Source organism: Bos indicus, chromosome 28 (genome assembly GCF_029378745.1).
Source record: "Bos indicus isolate NIAB-ARS_2022 breed Sahiwal x Tharparkar chromosome 28, NIAB-ARS_B.indTharparkar_mat_pri_1.0, whole genome shotgun sequence".
In the NCBI taxonomy this organism is placed as follows: domain Eukaryota; kingdom Metazoa; phylum Chordata; class Mammalia; order Artiodactyla; family Bovidae; genus Bos; species Bos indicus.
The window spans coordinates 8292523-8311188 of record NC_091787.1 but is presented as its reverse complement, the minus strand read 5'-3'; the positions used below and the strand labels follow the sequence as shown (position 1 = coordinate 8311188).

Here is an 18666-nt window from a genome sequence, read left to right as displayed (position 1 = left end):
ACCTCGGTTCTGGAACGTGGGATTTTTACCTTTTCACTTTATACTTTCTAGTCTGCTTGAAATTTTTTCACGAGCACATATTACTTTTACCCTTTTTTAATCATCCAGGTGTTCATCTAGAAACTGAAAGGTGCACTGTCACATACTGCACACTTGCGGCAGACGCAATCAAGTGAGTGCAAACCGAATGTCACTAACAATAATCCATTCCAGCATCACTCCCCCATCAAAAAAACAAAAAAGGAAAAGACCCAACAGACATGGTAACTGATTTGTCCAGCAGCCTTACGTCAAGCGCACGTCTCCTCCCAGGGGTTACTGCTGAACTCTGCACCCTAGGGACCCCAAATAAGGAGAGGTGCCTCCAGGGGGTCAAGAGCAGTTACTTTGGAGACATGTTCAAAAGGGCTAAGAATGACCTGGAATTCTGAGGGTCCCCTGTAGACTGGATGGAGTTGGTGTGATACCCACCATCCCTGGTACAGGAATAAAGAGTGGGTAACCCAGGACAGAGAAAGGCCGCAGATGCCACAGGGGATGGTGGCAGTGCGTGCCATCAAGAGGCAGAGGAAAGCCTGAAGGGCTGGACCGGCTCCAGGAGGACTGTACACACTACTCCAGTATGTATGGAAACTTTTCCTCTATCCTGCAAATAACAACTGGAAACCAAGTGTCTAGCAGTGAACACGCCCATCAAAAGCATGTGCATCTCTGGTGTGCCAGTTACAGACATGCCTCAGAGTAACAGAGCTGGGCCTGCAGCAAAGGAGGTGTGGGAGGATTTATACACAGTGCTCACGAAGACCACCTTACCGAGAAGGTGACCTGTGAGCAGAGCTGAAGGAAATGAGGGAATGCCACCCTGGAGAAGAGCATCTGGGCAGAAGGGATGACACGAGCAAACGCCCTGAAGTTGGAATGGGTTTGGCCTGTGGTGGGGGCAGCAAGCTCGTGTTTGCCAGCGCAGACAGGGTGGAGGCACTGGAAGGGAGGCCCCAGAGCCCAGGTCAGATCACAAAGGGCTAAGTCTCTGTTAGTCTCTGCCTGCAAGGGGAGCTGCTGATGTGGGCTCACTCGGGTCTTTTAAAAGGCCATTCTACTGCACTGCTAAGGGACACGCTGCAAGGAAACGAAGACAGAGCAGAAAGGGGAGGCGGGAGGCTCCTGAACCAGAGGGGCAGCAGAGGGAAGAGGCCGACGGGACTTGTCAGTGGGTTCAGATGAGATTCGAGAAAAAAGGAAGAGTTAAATTAACCCTGAGGGTTTTGGCTGGTGTCACTGGAACTGCGCGTTATGGAGAAAGACTACAGAGAAGCATGTCTGAGGGGACATTTCAGTGTGAGATAACCACAGACACCCCAACAGAGGTAGCACACAGTAGACAGACAGGACTGGGACAGAGGCCGGAGTGCAGGAGCCTGGCATCTGCAGGCTGGACTCGTCTCATCAGGAAGGCCAAGGGTCAAAGGCGTGCTGACCTCTGGCACCTCAGCCTGCCAGACAGACTGAGGGGGAGCAGCGACAGAGGGAAAGAGACCAGAATCAAAGAACAACGGCCCACGATCCTGGTAGCCCACCAGGTGCAGGCAGCATTTTGCTTTTTCACTGAAGAAAAAAACCGAGCAGTCAGTAACCGTGCTGCCTGGTGTGGGCCAACGGCTGTGAGTTTAGATCCCAATCAGCCTCAGCCCCAAACCCATTTTCTTATAGCCTCCAATGCAACAAGGCATCATTGCCCATAAAACATGGAGAAAGTCACTTTTAATACAAATAGTGACGTCCATCAACAGGGCTGGTTGGAGAGGAAAGACTTGCCAATGAAGAAGCTCCACAAGGAGGCAGGAAGAGGGGAAGACAGGTGGAGGAAAGGCCCAGAAGGGGATGAACCCAGGCAGGCCGGCAAATCAGAGCCTGTACCCTGCTCCAGCCGCTATGGGCATACTGAGGCCAGAGAGCTAAGGACGGTGTTCACAGTTTTAAATGGTTACATTTGAGGGGGTCATGGAAGCATCCACACAATATCCCAGTTTGCTGGTTGGCCACAGGCCTAAGGTATTTATTCCCTGGCTCCTTAGGGGACAGCTTGCCAGCTCCTGACCTAAGGAGATCTGAAAGGACAGACTGCACGAAGGCTTGGGAATAACACTCAGAACTCTGGGGGCAGGATTCTTAGGCCCTGATGATGAAACACGGAGCAGAACGGTGCTCGTTCACGCTCCAGGGCTTGCTGCCAGCAGAGTGGCAGTCAGTGGAGAAAGCAGCAGAGAAAAGCTGGGCCTCTACCACTAGGAGAACAGCGGCCACCTGAAGGTGTCCATCCACATGGAAGGAAAAAGGGCTATAAGTGTGGGCCACCTAGATACAGAGTGTGCCCAGTCCCCCGAGCTCCTCCCCCAGCCACTTGGCCACCTGCTCACTCTGAGGGTCTCAAAGCCACCACAGGGGCGGTGGGGCTGACCCTGACGTGGGCCCTTCCTCCTGCCCCTGCACTGAAGCCCCTCATGCTGCCATGCCCCGACCGCTGCTCCACCCTAGACGCGGACCCGCGTGCAGTGGCTGGGCTGGGCGCTTTTTGTGACCGGTGGTCAAACACCCACTGCCCTTCATTCTCATCAGTCCTGCTAACTCCAGGCCATCAGGCTGGTTGGAAAGGGTTCATGTACAGTCATTCTCCATTCACTTGTGCTTTCCATTGTGTAGCTAGAATTATATGTATTTCTACTAGCCTGTCCAGAGCACAGCTGCTGCTGCTGCTGCTAAGTCGCTTCAGTTGTGTCCGACTCTGTGTGACCCCGTAGACAGCAGCCCACCAGGCTCCCCCGTCCCTGGGATTCTCCAGGCAAGAACAGTGGAGTGGGTTGCCATTTCCTTCTCCAATGCATGAAAATGAAAAGTGAAAGTGAGGTTGCTCAGTTGTGTCCGACTCTTCGAGACCCCATGGACTGCAGCCCACCAGGCTCACCCGTCCCTGGGGTTTTCCAGGCAAGAGTACTGGAGTGGGGTGCCACTTCCTTCTCCACAGGGACCACCTGTATTCGGACTTCAACCTGATGTAGTGGCCCCACACGCATACATGCACATACACGCACGCGTGCACACACACACACACACACTTGAGCGCACACAGTCCTGGGAGCTCTGTCACTCTCGCTCCGGCTCTGTCACTCTCGCTCCTGTGAGCAGAGGCTCCTCCCCAAGTTCAGAGACACCTCTTCCCAGCCAAGCTCTCCGATCTGACATGCTCCCACCACCGTCAGCCCTGGCTCAGTGAAGGATCTGAGAGAAGGATCAGTCTAGAAACGACGACTGGATTAAACACACCAGGCAATCCTTCAGCTTCGGGCGAGAATTCAATCAGCAAGTGCAAGGCATTCATCACTGGGTCTGCAAATATAGGCCGTGACTTGATTATCTCAGCAAACCTCATTGCCTCATGTCTTGGGGGACATTCTTGCCCAGGAGAAAGCGGTATAAACAAGCAAGATGCTGACTGCCCAGCACACTGCTGACAACTCCAATCAGCCGATCTGCACACCCAAACCCCTCTGCTGACCAGAGGTTTTCTCTGTGCTGAAAATGAAGTGTTGAACCACCCAATTCCCAGTCTTCCGAAACCATTTAGGAGGAGGCCAGGCAGATTATAGAATGCGCCACGCACTTCTGTGGCACTTTGCTCCATATCTAGCTCCATTCCACACCCACCTCAATGCCCTGATTCTGTTGCCTAACCTGCAGAGGGAATGACCGCATCTGGGGCAAAGGTGGGGTGGGGGCGCTACTCACGGGCAGAAAGGACCAGTGGTCACAAGTCCCAGCAGACCCCAGCGCCAAGGGACTGCACCTCTGAAACACTGGCTTGGGGAGCTATGCTTCAATTCCTATCACAAGGTAGGTAGCGTCAGAGTGGTTAGAAATATTTTGCTAAAAGAAAGCTCTTCATCAGGCATCTCCTCAGTCGAGAGACCTATGGGCTGCTGTCTTTTGCATAAACTATTATGCAGAGATGAGGCAGGTTAAGGAATTGAGAGAAGACCTTTTAAAGTTAGAGAAAGTCTATTTGACTTGCCACTTTTTGTTTTTAACGCCAAAAGATGCATTTATTTGAGGTTTGTTAGGACTGTAGCAGATCCAAGAAGCACTTGAACTGTGCTCTGCTGCTGCTGCTAAGTCGCTTCAGTCGTGTCTGACTCTGTGCGACCCCACAGACGGCAGCCCACTAGGCTCCTCTGTCCCTGGGATTCTCCAGGCAAGAATACTGGAGTGGGTTGCCATTTCCTTCTCCAATCTACCAGACTACAAAATAGGGCAAGTTTATTATGATTTTTCTTTTAGACTGACCTCCTCTATTTTTAGGTGTGGGCATAAGAGAAACAGGGCAAAAGACAAAGAACACACTTACAAGAGATAGATGACAAATTTGGAAAAGCTTGTTTTTGAGGTATGATTTCAAACCGCATTGCTGCATGAGCAGGAACCTTAATGAAGGAAAGGATTTACTTCCCTCCCTCTCAGGAAGGCCGTCGGGGCTGGTGCAGTGGCCCCGGGTCCCACCCAAAGCGCCAGTCCCTCTCCGTGCCTTCCCTCGCGGCTCCCCTGGATGGCTCTCGCCCCACAGCCTGGCTGCCGAGCCCTGGACCCTCTGTCTGTGCTCAAAAAGGGGGCGGGCAGGGTGGTGGGCAATGGCCAGAAGCCCCGTTCAGACACTCCATTTTACCTCTCCCCGGTCCGAGTGAGTCCCACATCCCACTTGAAAGCAAATAGTCTAGGAAGGTAACAATTTACCCGAGCAGCGACAACCTCAGGTGAAACCAAGTCCCCGTTAGGAGAACGGACATTGGGTAGGGAACCAGGGTGTCTGGCTCCAGTGTCCAATCCAGCCCGACCCCAGTGACACGTTCTTACTGGAAAGGATACTAGGACAAGCTTTGGCAATTTCTCCTTTGTCACCAGCACCATTTACTGCGCAGTTCCTCAAAGAAACGTCTTGCAACTTGCTCAGCTGACTGTATGAAAAACACATAGTTCACATGCAGACATAAACATGTACGCTATCCATCGGCCCTTTAAAAAATTAAAAAGCATTTTAGATACATAAAAAGGCACCAGAAATAACAGTATCCACCGCCCAACTTAAGAAATAAAGCCTTACTGGAAAAAAAAAAAAAAAAGAAAGCATCACAAACATTATACACAACACTGAAATCCTCTCGAGCCCCTTTCCACTGCCCTCTCCTCTCGTCCTCCACTCCCCGTAGGGGACCAGGGCACTGGGGTCAGTGTTGGCTTAATCTTAAGCATTTCTTAATAGTTTTACTATTTTTTTATAGTTTACTATTTGACTTTAATAGTTTTACTATATTTCCATGTTCCTAAACAGTTATTGCAGTTTTGAATATTATAAAATTTGACATGAACGGTAGCGTACGGCTTCCCTAGTGGCTCAGATGGTAAAGCGTCTGCCTGCAGTGCGGGAGACCCGGGTTCGATCCCTGGGTCAGGAAGATCCCTTGTCAATGGCAGCCCACTCCAGTATTCTTGCCTGGAAAATCCCATGCACGGAGGAGCCTGGCGGGCTACAGTCCATGGGGTCGCAAAGAGTCAGACACGACTGAGCGACTTCACTTTCATTTCCCTGTGACTCACTTTCTCCCTCAACAGTACCCTGTTCAGCACTGAGGTGGGAGGACATGGACACGTGCTCTGGAATACATGCGTTCACACCTGCAGTCTCACCGCAGAGAGACCACAGTTGATTTATTTGCTCCTCTGGTGACAGGGAGATTATTCCCAATGGTGCTAAAGGACACACTACTGTATACTTTTTGTACTCACGTGGCAAAATCTCTCTAGGGATATAGCCTAGAGAGCACGTGTGTGTATCTGTAGCCTTTTTAGATACTCTGAGACACTTTTTTAAGTGTAGAGAATCTGTGTTCTGTTCATCCGAAGAGCCCAAGTGTTACAGCACCGGAGAGTGTTTAGAACACAGGATCTGGAGTCAGACTGCCTGCGTTCAGTCCTGATTCCACCCCTCCTCTGGCCTTGGATGTGTTAACATCTCTACACCTCAGATGGCACATCCACATGCCCGTGATCACGATGGCATTATTCACAATGGGTCACATGCAAGCAACCCGAGTGCCCACTGACCAAGGAATAAAGTGCGGTCAGTCCATATGAAGGAGTATTATTCAGTCTTAAAAAGGAAGGAACAACATTTGTGAACCTGGAAGACATTATGCTATGTGAAAGAGGCCAGTCACAAAAGGACAAACACTATATGCCTGCATTTATCTGAGGTACCCAGATGAGAGTCAACTTCATAGACACAGATGTAGAACGGTGGCTGCCATGGGCCGGGGGAGGGAGAGATGTGGAGCTGCTGTTTAAGGGCTGCAAGGTTTCAGTCTGGGAAGAAGAGAAGGTCCTGAAGATGGACAGTGCTGTTGGTTACACAACAGTGGGATGTACCTAACCCTACTGAACTATACACTTAAAGTTAAGATGGGGATTTCCCTGTTGGTCCAGCGGTTAAGAATCTGCCATGCAATTCAGGGGATGCAGGCTCAATCCCTGGTCCAGGAACTAAGATCCCACATGCCTCAGAGCAACTCAGCTTACGCACCACAACCGAGTCTGCATACAGCAACGAAAAGACCCCACACACTGCAACGAAGACCCGATGCAGCCAAATTAAAAAAAAATGGTTAAGATGGTAAATTTTACATTATGTATATTTTACAACTTTTACATGCTATCATTTAGTGGGTTGGTATTTGTGAAACCCTCAGAATACAGTGTGACATACACTAAGTCATTTTACAAGCATTTATAAAAGTAAACATAAATCTGACAACCTCTGGGGGAATACTAAGACCAACCTGCAAGTCATGAGCTATTACAGTCACAGAAATGAAGGAAAGGCAGCAGCAAAGTTCTGGGGCCATAGGCTGCCAAACTTTCTCAGTTCACGGGGCCCTTAACTTTTCAGTCATTTTCCGCAGTGCCTCGAGGCCAAAAGAAAGTACCATTTAGTAAGCAATTAGGGCCAAACAAGTTTATAATTATTTATGTCCTGTCAAACTAGTGTCTGCTGGGCATTACGCAACTTTTCAAACCCTGGAGTCTGAATGGACCCCACCCCTCCTTTTCCTGTTCCATGATGATTTTCAGGAGATACAGTACTCGCTTTTCTTTCAGCACAAGAGTGACCCAAAACCCAGTTTTGCAGGTATGTGACACCATGGAAAGAAGAGGAATATCATGACACTCAACTACCTGCAACTAGCAGTTCACACCATGTCCGGCAGATGTCACTGTTCCCCTCTAAAATGAAAACTATCCTGCTGGACCCGTGAGTTCCATGTGGTGCCTGGAAGCTTAGGGATCCTGGTCTCAATTCAGACCTCAGTCAGAGCCACAGTCATCTCCAAAGAGAAACCATACACAGTGGTTTTCATTTGGTTTTGCTTCCCTCATTATAAGTCTTTTCTCAGCGCTGCAAACTCAAAGCTGGTCAGCTGTAATTATTAAGGAGATAATACAATGGCTTAAAGTTGAGGTTGAGTCGAGTGGTTCAGTTCAGTTCAGTCACTCAGTCGTGTCCGACTCTTTGCAAACCCATGAATCGCAGCACGCCAGGCCTCCCTGTCCATCACCAACTCCTGGAGTTCACTCAGACTCACGTCCATTGAGTCAGTGATGCCATCCAGCCATCTCATCCTCTGTCGGCCCCTTCTCCTTCTGTCCCCAATCCCTCCCAGCATCAGAGTCTTTTCCGATGAGTCAACTCTTCACATGACGTGGCCAAAGTACTGGAGTTTCAGCTTTAGCATCAGTCCTTCCAATGAACACCCAGGACTGGTCTCCTTTAGGATGGACTGGGTGGATCTCCTTGCAGTCCAAGGGACTCTCAAGAGTCTTCTCCAACAACACAGTTCAAAGGCATCAATTCTTCGGCGCTCAGCCTTCTTCACAGTCCAACTCTCACATCCATACATGACCACTGGAAAAACCTTAGCCTTGGCTAGCCAGACCTTTGTTGGCAAAGTAATGTCTCTGCTTTTGAATATGCTATCTAGGTTGGTCATAACTTTCCTTCCAAGGAGTAAGCGTCTTTTAATTTCATGGCTGTAGTCACCATCTGCAGTGATTATGGAGCCCAGAAAAATAAAGTCTGACACTGTTTCCACTGTTTCCTCATCTATTTCCCATGAAGTGATGGGACCGGATGCCATGATCTTCGTTTTCTGAATGTTGAGCTTTAAGCCAACTTTTTCACCCTTCTCTTTCACTTTCATCAAGAGGCTTTTTAGTTCCTCTTCACTTTCTGCCATAAGGGTGGTGTCATCTGCATATCTGAGGTGATTGATATTTCTCCCGGCAATCTTGATTCCAGCTTGTGCTTCTTTCCGCCCAGCGTTTCTCATGATGTACTCTGCATAGAAGTTAAATAAACAGGGTGACAATATACAGCCTTGACACTCCTTTTCCTACTTGGAACCAGTCTGTTGTTCCATGTCCAGTTCTAACTGTTGCTTCCTGACCTGCATACAGATTTCTCAAGATGCAGGTCAGGTGGTCTGGTATTCCCATTTCTTTCAGAATTTCCCACAGTTTATTGTGATCCACACAGTCAAAGGCTTTGGCATAGTCAATAAAGCAGAAGTAGATGTTTTTCTGGAACTCTTGCTTTTTCCATGATCCAGCGGATATTGGCGATTTGATCTGTGCTTCCTCTGCCTTTTCTAAAACCAGCTTGAACATCAGGAAGTTCACGGTTCATGTATTGCTGAAGCCTGTCTTGGAGAATTTTGAGCATTACTTTACTAGCATGTGAATGTGTGCAATTGTGCGGTAGTTTGAGCATTCTTTGGCATTGCCTTTCTTTGGGATCGGAATGAAAACTGACCTTTTCCAGTCCTGTGGCCACTGCTGAGTTTTCCAAATTTGCTGGCATATTGAGTGTGGTTAAGACTCCACATTCCCAAAGCAGGGGGCACAGGTTGATCCCACGCACAGCACAGCAAGGCCAAATTTAAAAAAAAAAAGCAAGCATCACTCCAACAGTGATGCCTACCACTTGTTATTCCTAAGAGTTCTAACAGCTTAGGTATTACTTTGGAAATGAGGAAACTGAAGCTTAGAAACCAAAGAAGCTCTAACTGGTGTCAGGACTAGAAAGAAAGTGGCTGAGCTGACATCTGAACCCAGCCTGACTGACTCCAACACTGGGTCCTTTCCAGAAAGACACTAGCCCATTAGTGAACACGCTGATACGCAAGCGTAGTCATTCACTAGAAATCTGAGTTATGCAGCTGTTCATAAACCAGGGGAGAAAAATCTGTTGGCAATTTGTTAACACTCACAGTGCCCGTGGTGTTCTCTGAAAGAGATCAACCAACAGGGGGAGAAAGTACCTCTTCTGGTGTAAAAAATTTTTTTAATAATTGCATTTTAAATGGAAAAAATTAAGCAAAGAACTCTAAACCTATGAAGGATATAGTTCTGTTAGCGTTAGTCACTCAGTTGTGTCCAATTCTTTAGGACTCCATGGATGGCAGCCTGCCAGGCTCCTCTGTCTATGGAATTTTCTGGGCAAGAATACTAAAGTGAGTAGCCATTCTCTCCTCCAGGCGATCTTCCTGACCCAAGGATCTAACTTGGGCTTCTTGCACTGCAGGCAGATTCCTTACCATCTGAGCCACCAGGGAAGCCCCACAGTTCTATAAATCAAGTTCTATAAAGCAAAAATCATCCATATTCGTTGTCTCTCAGTGGTGCATTAGTCATGACTCTTTCGTTCAATGTATATTTTCTAAATCCTCAACGATGAATGTATGTTGTTTGTAATTAATAGTCAAGTTACTGCTTTTTCAAAAATCGTGATTTCTTTTGTGTGTGTGTGTGTTTAAAATGCTAAAAACCAGAGATATCGAAAAATGAATTTACTAGGAGTTCCTTCATGGTCTAGTGGTTAGGACTCCGGGCTCTCACAGTCATGGCCTAGGTTCAATCCCTGGTCAGGGAACTTAGATTCTGCAAGCCACAGGGTATAGCCAAAATTTTAAAAAATATATTTTTTTTAATTTTAAAAAAGGAAATGTATTTACTCTTCAACCTTGTGCCCATGTGCAGTTAAATTCTGTATCATGTTTAAATCACCATAATAATAATAATGAGAACAATAAAAAGATAGCAAAGAACTTAATTTTGAACAGAATCCCAGTTTAACTCTCTCAGAGACTGAAGGTGTCAATAGCAGCAAATCTACTCTCCAGAGTGGCCACCAGGGGTCACTACTAGGACGCCTCACCCAGGTCAGGGTCACACACCACACTAACCATCACTAAAGTAGCGCAGCCTCGGAAGTCACCCAAACCACACAGTTGTGCACGGCTTTGTGTGAATATTAGTTTCTACTCTGGTTCACATGGTGCATCAGAATAAGCAATGAGGCTCTCTGAAGAGCATCACTGTGTTCAAAGAGTTTGAAAGTGCAGAGAAAGTTCAAACACAGCACTTTCAAAATGCATTTAGTGCCCCTTAGACACAGTCACTTTGGGGTACATTTTAAAAGCAAGAGCCCATGGTATTCTGATCCAGTAGGTCTGGGATGGGACCCAGAATTCGGCACGTTTCAAAAGCAGCCCAGTGATGAGGGTGTGCAGAGACGGGAACTACTGGGTTTTAGAAGGTGCCATCCTGCTACATGGCACAGGTAACGAAGCAGACTTCTGTTTCCATCCCTGACTCAGCAAATGGCCAACCTTAGCTCCGTGATAATTAGTCAATACAGTAGAGTATGGTACAAATAATAACGGGCAAATCAATGTTTTTCTTTCAATCTAGAAAAGTCCTGTGCTAAAATAAGAACTTTAATTTCCCCTAAACATTCAATCCTTGGATCCCTCTGATTGCAATTTGGTGATGTGCAGAAAAGAGACCTGCTTGGGAGCAAAGTTCTCAGCACTGACACACAGTCAAGTGAACTTAAACCCTAAACTTGGATGAAACTGTCAAAGTCAGCTCGACCATTATCAGTTTCACTTACCTTTGCTGTTTTATAACAGAGTCAAAACCAATGGTTTCTACAGGTTTATTTCCAATTATAACAATCTGCTCTGTTTCCTCTTCCTTTGGTTCATCTTCTAGCACATAGCGGTTCTTAATTGCAGTGAGAAAGTCTACTCCAAAATTTACTTTGTGTGGACGAATGAAGGATCCAGCTGTGGGGTGCCTAGAAATGGAGACAAATAGAACAGAGAGAATATCATCTGTGGGGATATTAAAATCCTTTATAAATTGTCAGTCTGCCACAAATGTAAAATGTCTGCATTTACAAATATATTAGCAAATAAAAGCAATTAAACAATTTTTAAAAAGAAGGAGAAAGCAAGTATCATCCACCAAGAATGGCCGTAAGGCAATGTTCTGAAGGTTTTTAAAATTTTCCGTATGCTAAAAAAGTAAAAACAGCATAAAAGGGAATATTTTTTAAAAAGCGTAATTGATACAATTGATCATAAAGTGTTGAGAGCTGATGCAAGCAGGTAAAATCCCAATAGATAAACAGATAAGAAATATAGAACAGATAATTCATAAAACAGGAAAGAGTATTAAAACCATGGAGAAAAGTTTCACGTTGCTAATGATTAAGAAATGCAAATTTGGGGCTTCCCTGGTGGTTCAATGGTAAAGAATCCTCCCACCAATGTAGGAGACACGGTTCGATCCCTGGTCTGGGAAGACCCCATATGCTGCAGGGCAACAAAGCCCATGCTCCACAACTACTGAGCCTGTGCTCTAGAGCCCACAAGCCAAAGCTACTGAGTCCACTAAAGCCTGCACGCCTAGAGCCCGCGCTCCACATTAAGAGAAGCCACAGCAACGAGAAGCCCATGTACTGTAACTAGAGAGCGCCCGCCCCACCCCCGCCGCCGCAACTGGAGAAGCAGCTCACAGCGCAACTAACATCCAACACGGCCAAAAACTGAAAATTTAAAAAATAAATTAAAAAAAAAAGCAAATGCAAACAATGAAACTATTTTCAATAAAATTGGCAAAAAATAAAGTCCTAACATTCAAAGACTGCAAGGTTGAGTTAGTGTTTGATTGTATAATCATACCCCTGGGAATCTGTCAGCAGGCAATAATTTAAAAATAAAACAAAACTGCACTTACAAAGAGTCTATATAATAGCATTTTTTAAAACTGAGGAATTCTGGAAACCATAAAAATGTCCAGCTGGACAGGAACTATTAAGTGAACCAGATAGATGAGGTCATTAAAGTATTCTAGCTGTAATACTTAAGAAAACTACTTACAGAATAATGCTGAGATTTCTAAAGACTGATCCAAATTGTACATGACACAGCTACAGAAGAATCTTATCTATGGCTAGACAAAGATTGAATAAGGACACAAAGAAATGAAAATACTTGTGGATAACAGGATTACATACAAAATTTTTAAATTATTAGACCAGATCAGACCAAATTATAACCTGAAATAAATGAAAGTTCAAATATGGGGATAAAATTAGAGCATGAATATCCTATATTCTACAGAAGTATAGGATATCCTACCATAATTTATATTTACCACCATTTATATATTTTATATAAATTTATATTTACCATAATTTACATAATTTTAAATTACAAAATTGTTTTATAGCCATTTTTAGCAATAATTTCTATAAGAATTTAATAAAAATATTAACCATATTGCTGTATGTAAGGACTATTGTCAGGCTTTTCAAGACACTCAAAACAGATCTTTAGACACATTACATTTCACCGTCAGCACTGGATTACGGCAACAAGACCTAACTTTCAGGGAAATCCAAGTATGCTTACAAAACAGCTAAAAATGGTAGTATCCTTTGATCACAGTAGAGAATAAATGATGAAATACACGAATCGCCAAAAACTGTACAATAAACACTATTTTGGCTTATGCCCTTTAACTCTTAGAGAAATCAAACTTCCCTATAAATCACCATAATTAAAGGGGATGAAATACTGACGATAAATTTTGTCAATATAAACATATATACGTTTTTTTCTGGAATGTGGCTCTAGAGAGATTACCAGATTGTGAAAGGTATTTGTAACCCCAGAGTCAGAAGTGATGCCTCAGGCAAAAAGTGGCCCCGAGGTCGTGAGAACCCCAGAGAGGGCAGCGTACCGGAAGGCGACAGAGACTGGACATCTCTGTTGCCACAAAATCTAGCAATCGGAAAGTAACCCTGGAAGAAGTAGCTGGGGTGGGGCCGTGAGGCGAATTCCAGTGAGAGGAGACTGGGCTTAGATTACTCTCACTCCGAGGAGTTTTATTGGAAAGGGGAATGTATGTTTTAAGACAGGACAAGGCATGAAACTTATATGCTGATGAAGATAACCCTACAAAGAGGGGGAAACTGTTGATGCAGGAAATTAAATTCTCTGTTGCAGCAAAATCATGTTCTGAATCTGTGTTGTCTGCTGGGGTATCAGAGGACCACTGTCTACCAGATGCTACCTAGAAAATACTTCGTTTTTTTTTTTTTTCTCACATGTTTTTTCATTGTGGTAAAAGTCACATAATATAAAACATACTATTTTAACAAATTGAACTGTACGCAACGTTCACACTGTTGTATGGCTCTCGCCATCATCCATCTCCCAGACTGTTCACCTTCTCAAACTGAAATTCTGTCCCCATTAAACACTAAGTCCCTACCCACTCCCATCTGGCCCCTGGCATCCACCAGTGTCCTTTCTGATTCTACGAATTTGGCTATTCTAGGTACCTCGTATAAGTGAAATTAAACAGTATTTGTCCACACCTAATGTAGATTAGAATGCAGAAATAATATTGCTTTAACTGTAGGAATTTAAGGGATTAGATTTGATAGAGTGCCTGAAGAACTATGGACAGAGGTTGGTGACACTGTACAGGAGGCAGTGATTAAGACCATCTCCAAGAAAAAGAAATGCAAAAGAGCAAAATGGTTGTCTGAGGAGGCCTTACAAATAGCTGAGAAAAGAAAGTTTTCTCAAAAGAAAGAAAAGCTGAGAAAAGAAAAGAAAGTTAAAGGAGAAAAAGGAAAGATATACCCCTTTGAATGCAGAATTTCAAAGAATAGCGAGGAGAGGTAAGAAAGCCTTCCTCAGTGATCATTGCAAAGAAATAGAGGAAAACAAAAGAATGGGAAAGACTAGAGATCTCTTCAAGAAAATTAGATACCAAAGGAATACTTCATGCAAAAATGGGCACAATAAAGGACAGAGATGGTATGGACCTAACAGAAGCAGAAGATATTGAGAAGAGGTGGCAAGAATACACAGAACTACACAAAAAAGATCTTCATGACCCAGAAAACCATGACCATGTGATCACTCACCTAGAGCAATCCTGGAATGCAAAGTCAAGTGGGTCTTAGGAAGCATCACTACAAACAAAGCTAGAGGAGGTGATGGAATTCCAGTTGAGCTATTTGAAATCCTAAAAGATGATGTTAAAGTACCACAGTCAATATGCCAGCAAATTTGGAAAACTCAGCAGCGGCCACAGGGCCAGAAAAGGTCAGTTTTCATTCCAATCCCAAAGAAAGGCAATGCCAGAGAATGCTCAAACTACCTCACCATTGCACTCATCTCACACACGAGCAAAGTAATGCTCAAAATTCTCCAAGTGAGGTTTCAACAGAACATGAACCGAGAACTGCCAGGTGTTCAACTGGATTTAGAAAAGGCAGAGGAACCAGAGATCAAATTGTCAACATCTGCTGGATCATCAAAAAAGCAAGAGAATACCAGAAAAGTATCTACTTCTGCTTTATCAATTATGCCAAAGCCGTTGAATGTGTAGATCACAATAAACTGTGGAAAATTCTGAAAGAGATGGGAATACCATACACCTGACCTGCGTCTTGAGAAACCTGTATGCAGGTCAGGAAGCAACAGTTAGAACTGGACATAGAACAACAGACTGGTTCCAAATTGGGAAAGGGCTATGTCAAAGCTGTATATTGTCACCCTGCTTATTTAACTTCTATGCAGAGTACATCATGAGAAATGCCTGGCTGGATGAAGCACAAGCTGGAATCAAGATTGCTGGGAGAAATATCAATAACCTCAGATACGCAGATGACACCACCCTATGGCAGAAAGTGAAGAGGAACTAAAAAGCCTCTTGATGAAAGCGAAAGAGGAGAGTGAAAAAGTTGGCTTAAAACTCAACATTCAGAAAACGATCATGGCATCTGGTCCCATCACTTCTTGACAAATAGATGGAGAAACAATGGAAACAGTGACAGACTATTTTGGGGGGGGGCTCTAAAATTACTCCAGATGGTGACTGCAGCCATGAAATTAAGACGCTTGCCCCTTGGAAGAAAAGCTATGATCAACCTAGGCAGCATATTAAAAAGCAGAGACATTACTTTGCCAACAAAGGTCCATCTAGTCAAAGCTATGGCTTTTCCAGTAGTCATGTATGGATATCAGAGTTGGACTATAAAGAAAGCTGAGAACCAAGGAGCTGATGCTTTTGAACTGCGGTGTTGGAGAAAACTCTTGAGGGTCCCTTGGACTGCAAGGAGATCAAGCCACTCAATCCTAAAGGAAATTAGTCCTGAATATTCACTGGAAGGACTGATGTTGAAGCTGAAATTACAATACTTTGGCCACCTGATGCAAAGAACTGACTACTTGGAAAAGACCCTGATGCTGGGAAAGATTGAAGGCAGGAGAAGGGGATGACAGAGGAGGAGATGGTTGGATGGTATCACCAACTCAATGGACATGAGTTTGAGCAAGCTCTGGCAATTGGTGATGTGCAGGAAAGCCTGGTGTGCTGCACTCCATGGGGTCACAAAGAGTTGGACATGACTGAGCGACTGAACTGAACTGAACTGTTAGAAAGGATCCTAGTGTGAAGAACACAGTTCTGTTTTAATAAAACACATTTCTATCACTCGGCTAAAGACATTAAATGTAGCTAGCCTCATTTTTAAAGGTTCAAAGGAATCTACCTAAGAGATGATCTAATGCAGGACTTCTCAAACTCAACCCAGTCAGTCAGTCACCTGGAAAGCTTATTAGAACCCACCTTGGGATGTACACTAAGTGGTACTGGGCTGCGGCCAGGGGATTCTGATGCAGAGCAACCTCAGCTCCCACTTTAAGAAACTCATCTAATTCAATTCCATTTCAGTTGGAGATACTGGGATGACCATCACAGAGGTACACGAGCTGTGCTTGTGCAAAGTTGCTTCAGTCACATCCAACTCTTTGCAACGCCATGGACTGCAGGTCACCATGCTCCTCTGTCCACGGGACTCTCCGGGCAACAATACTGGAGTGGGTTCTGTGCCCTCTTCAGGGGACCTTCCGCAGAGGTGCACAGCCAAGACCAAAAATCGTGGAGTCCTGATGACCAGTGCACTATCCTTTCCTGCATCTCTGTCTCTACTCTCCTCACTACCACAAATTTTAGTAGTTAGTAGATCTGTTAGTAGGTATTATTATTTAATGCTGTTTAGTAAAGAAATAAAACAAGCACTTTAATAATAAATGAGAAAACAACAATGCAAAACAAATACCATGGTTTTCATTTCTGTCCTAAATGTATACTTTTAAAAACTGTGAAAGTGAAGTTGCTCACTCATGTCCGACTCTTTGCAACCCTGTGGACTGTAGCCCACCAGGCTCCTCCGTCCATGGGATTCTCCAGGCAAGAGTACTGGAGTGGGTTGCCACTTCCTTCTCCAGGGGATCTTCTCGACCCGGGGATCGAACCCAGGTCTCCTGCATTGCAGGCAGACACTTTAACCTCTGAGCCACCAGGGAAAAACTGTGGTAATGAACAATTCCATGGCATAGTCAAAGCTATAGTTTTTCCAGTAGTCATGTGTGGATGTGAGTCGGACCATAAAGAAGGCTGAGCACCAAAGAATTGATGCTTTCGAGCTGTGATATTGGAGAAGACTCTAGAGAGTCCCTTGGACTGCAAGGAGATTAAACTAGTCAATCCTAAAGGAAATCAACCCTGAGTTTTCACTGAAGGACTGATGCTGAAACTGAAGCTCCAGTACTCTGGACACCTGATGCAAAGAACCAACTCATCGGAAAAGACCCTGAAGCTGGCAAAGGTTGAAGCTAGGAGGAAAAGGGGACGACAGAGGATGACATGGTTGGATGGCATCACCAACTCAATGGACATGAGTTTGAGCAAGCTCTGGGAGATGGTAAAAGACAGTGAAGGCTGGCGTGCTGCAGTCCATGGGGTTGCAAAGAGTTGGATACAACTGAGTGACTTAACAACAACGAACAATTCAAGAATAGACCTTTATTAGAGTTTAGTTTGGCTGCAGGCAGAAGAAAGGAGTTAGGAATGGTGTTGGATGGTTACAAAGTAGATGCTATGCCTTTTTCGGATCAAGGATCACATCCAAGGTCAGTCTCCTCTGCAACATTCCTGGCAGATCTCTCAGAAAACAAAACAGTGCTGCAAATACTGAAAAATACCAGCTGAATGAGTGCCCATCGATAACCATAAATCTCCAAAGGTAAACTAGTAATTCATAAAGATTCCACAGAAAAACTATCAAGATGTTGCATCTCAACACTGAAATCCTGAATCCTGTCTAAAGAGAAAAAACTGGGGGAGGGGAAGGAGTGAAGGGGGAAGAGCACAGAATTTGTTTTCTTATAAACACTCAGCATGTTCAAGGTCCTGCCTCCTTCTGCCCACCAATTACAGAATGCAGGCAGCAAAATTCACATCCTGACCATGGCCCTTGCAGAAACAGAAGACTCTCACAAAGCACTATAATCAAGATTAGGTCTGCCCAACAGAGAGATAAAATTCAGGTGCCCAGTTAAATCTGGATTTCAGATAAAAAAATTGGTTTTCAATTGAATTTCAATTGTTTCTTCCATCTTTTTTCAGTATGATGCATGTCCCATGCTTACACTAAAAAATGATTTACTGCTTATCTGAAATCAAAATTTCACTGTGAATTTTCTTTTTTTATTTAGTGAATCCAGCAACTCTACTCAAAGGTAAAGGGAGACCAACAGAGCCCAAAAGTACCATAGTAAACTTTTTTTTAAACTGGGGATGGTTTAAATGCTGGGTGCTGGGAAAGACTGGGTCCCTGGGGAGTATCAGATAAATGTTGATCTTGATACCTTGCTTATTTCAAGCTTGCCCAGAGCCTTCTCACCAAGATCAAGTAACCAACCATAACCATTCACCCTGGGAGAACTATTCACTCATTTAACGTACACCAAGAATGGACCTGGTGAACTAACTCATTTTCCCAGCAGGGGAGGGAAAAAAAAAAAAAGGCGAATAGATAGGCATCTTTTTGCACATTCCTTCTGAATGTCACAATTTCTATTTTGCCCTGATTCATGGAAAGCTTCTGAAAACGAAATCTCTCTCCTCACCTTTTACAGGCAGGGAGATTCACCCTGCCTGTAACCTATCAGCACACTTAGTGATTATTTTAAAAAGTCTTCTATCGCTTTACACCACATGCTCAGTCGTTCAGTTGTGTCCGACTCTTTGCGGCCCCATGGCCTATAGCCTATATCCTATAGAATCCTATATCCATGGGATTTTCCAGGCAAGAACACTGGAGCAGGTTGCCATTTCCTACTCCAGGGGATT

General features: G+C 44.7%; 1 protein-coding gene across 3 annotated transcripts in view; it reads right to left on the bottom strand.

Moving 5' to 3' along the window:
- The window catches only part of TBCE (tubulin folding cofactor E), an 89292-nt gene that overhangs the window by 11286 nt on the left and 59340 nt on the right, over positions 1-18666 (bottom strand). For 2 of the 3 annotated variants that reach the window (XM_019953901.2, XM_019953902.2), the window contains exons 4-5: positions 11054-11239; positions 4915-5003 (exon numbers count right to left, since the gene is read on the bottom strand). In XM_019953901.2, coding sequence (XP_019809460.2) covers positions 4915-5003; positions 11054-11239 — 275 coding nt within the window. Of the gene's footprint in view, positions 1-4914; positions 5062-11053; positions 11240-18666 lie in introns of all 3 variants that reach the window. The other variant, XM_019953903.2, reaches the window with a different exon arrangement.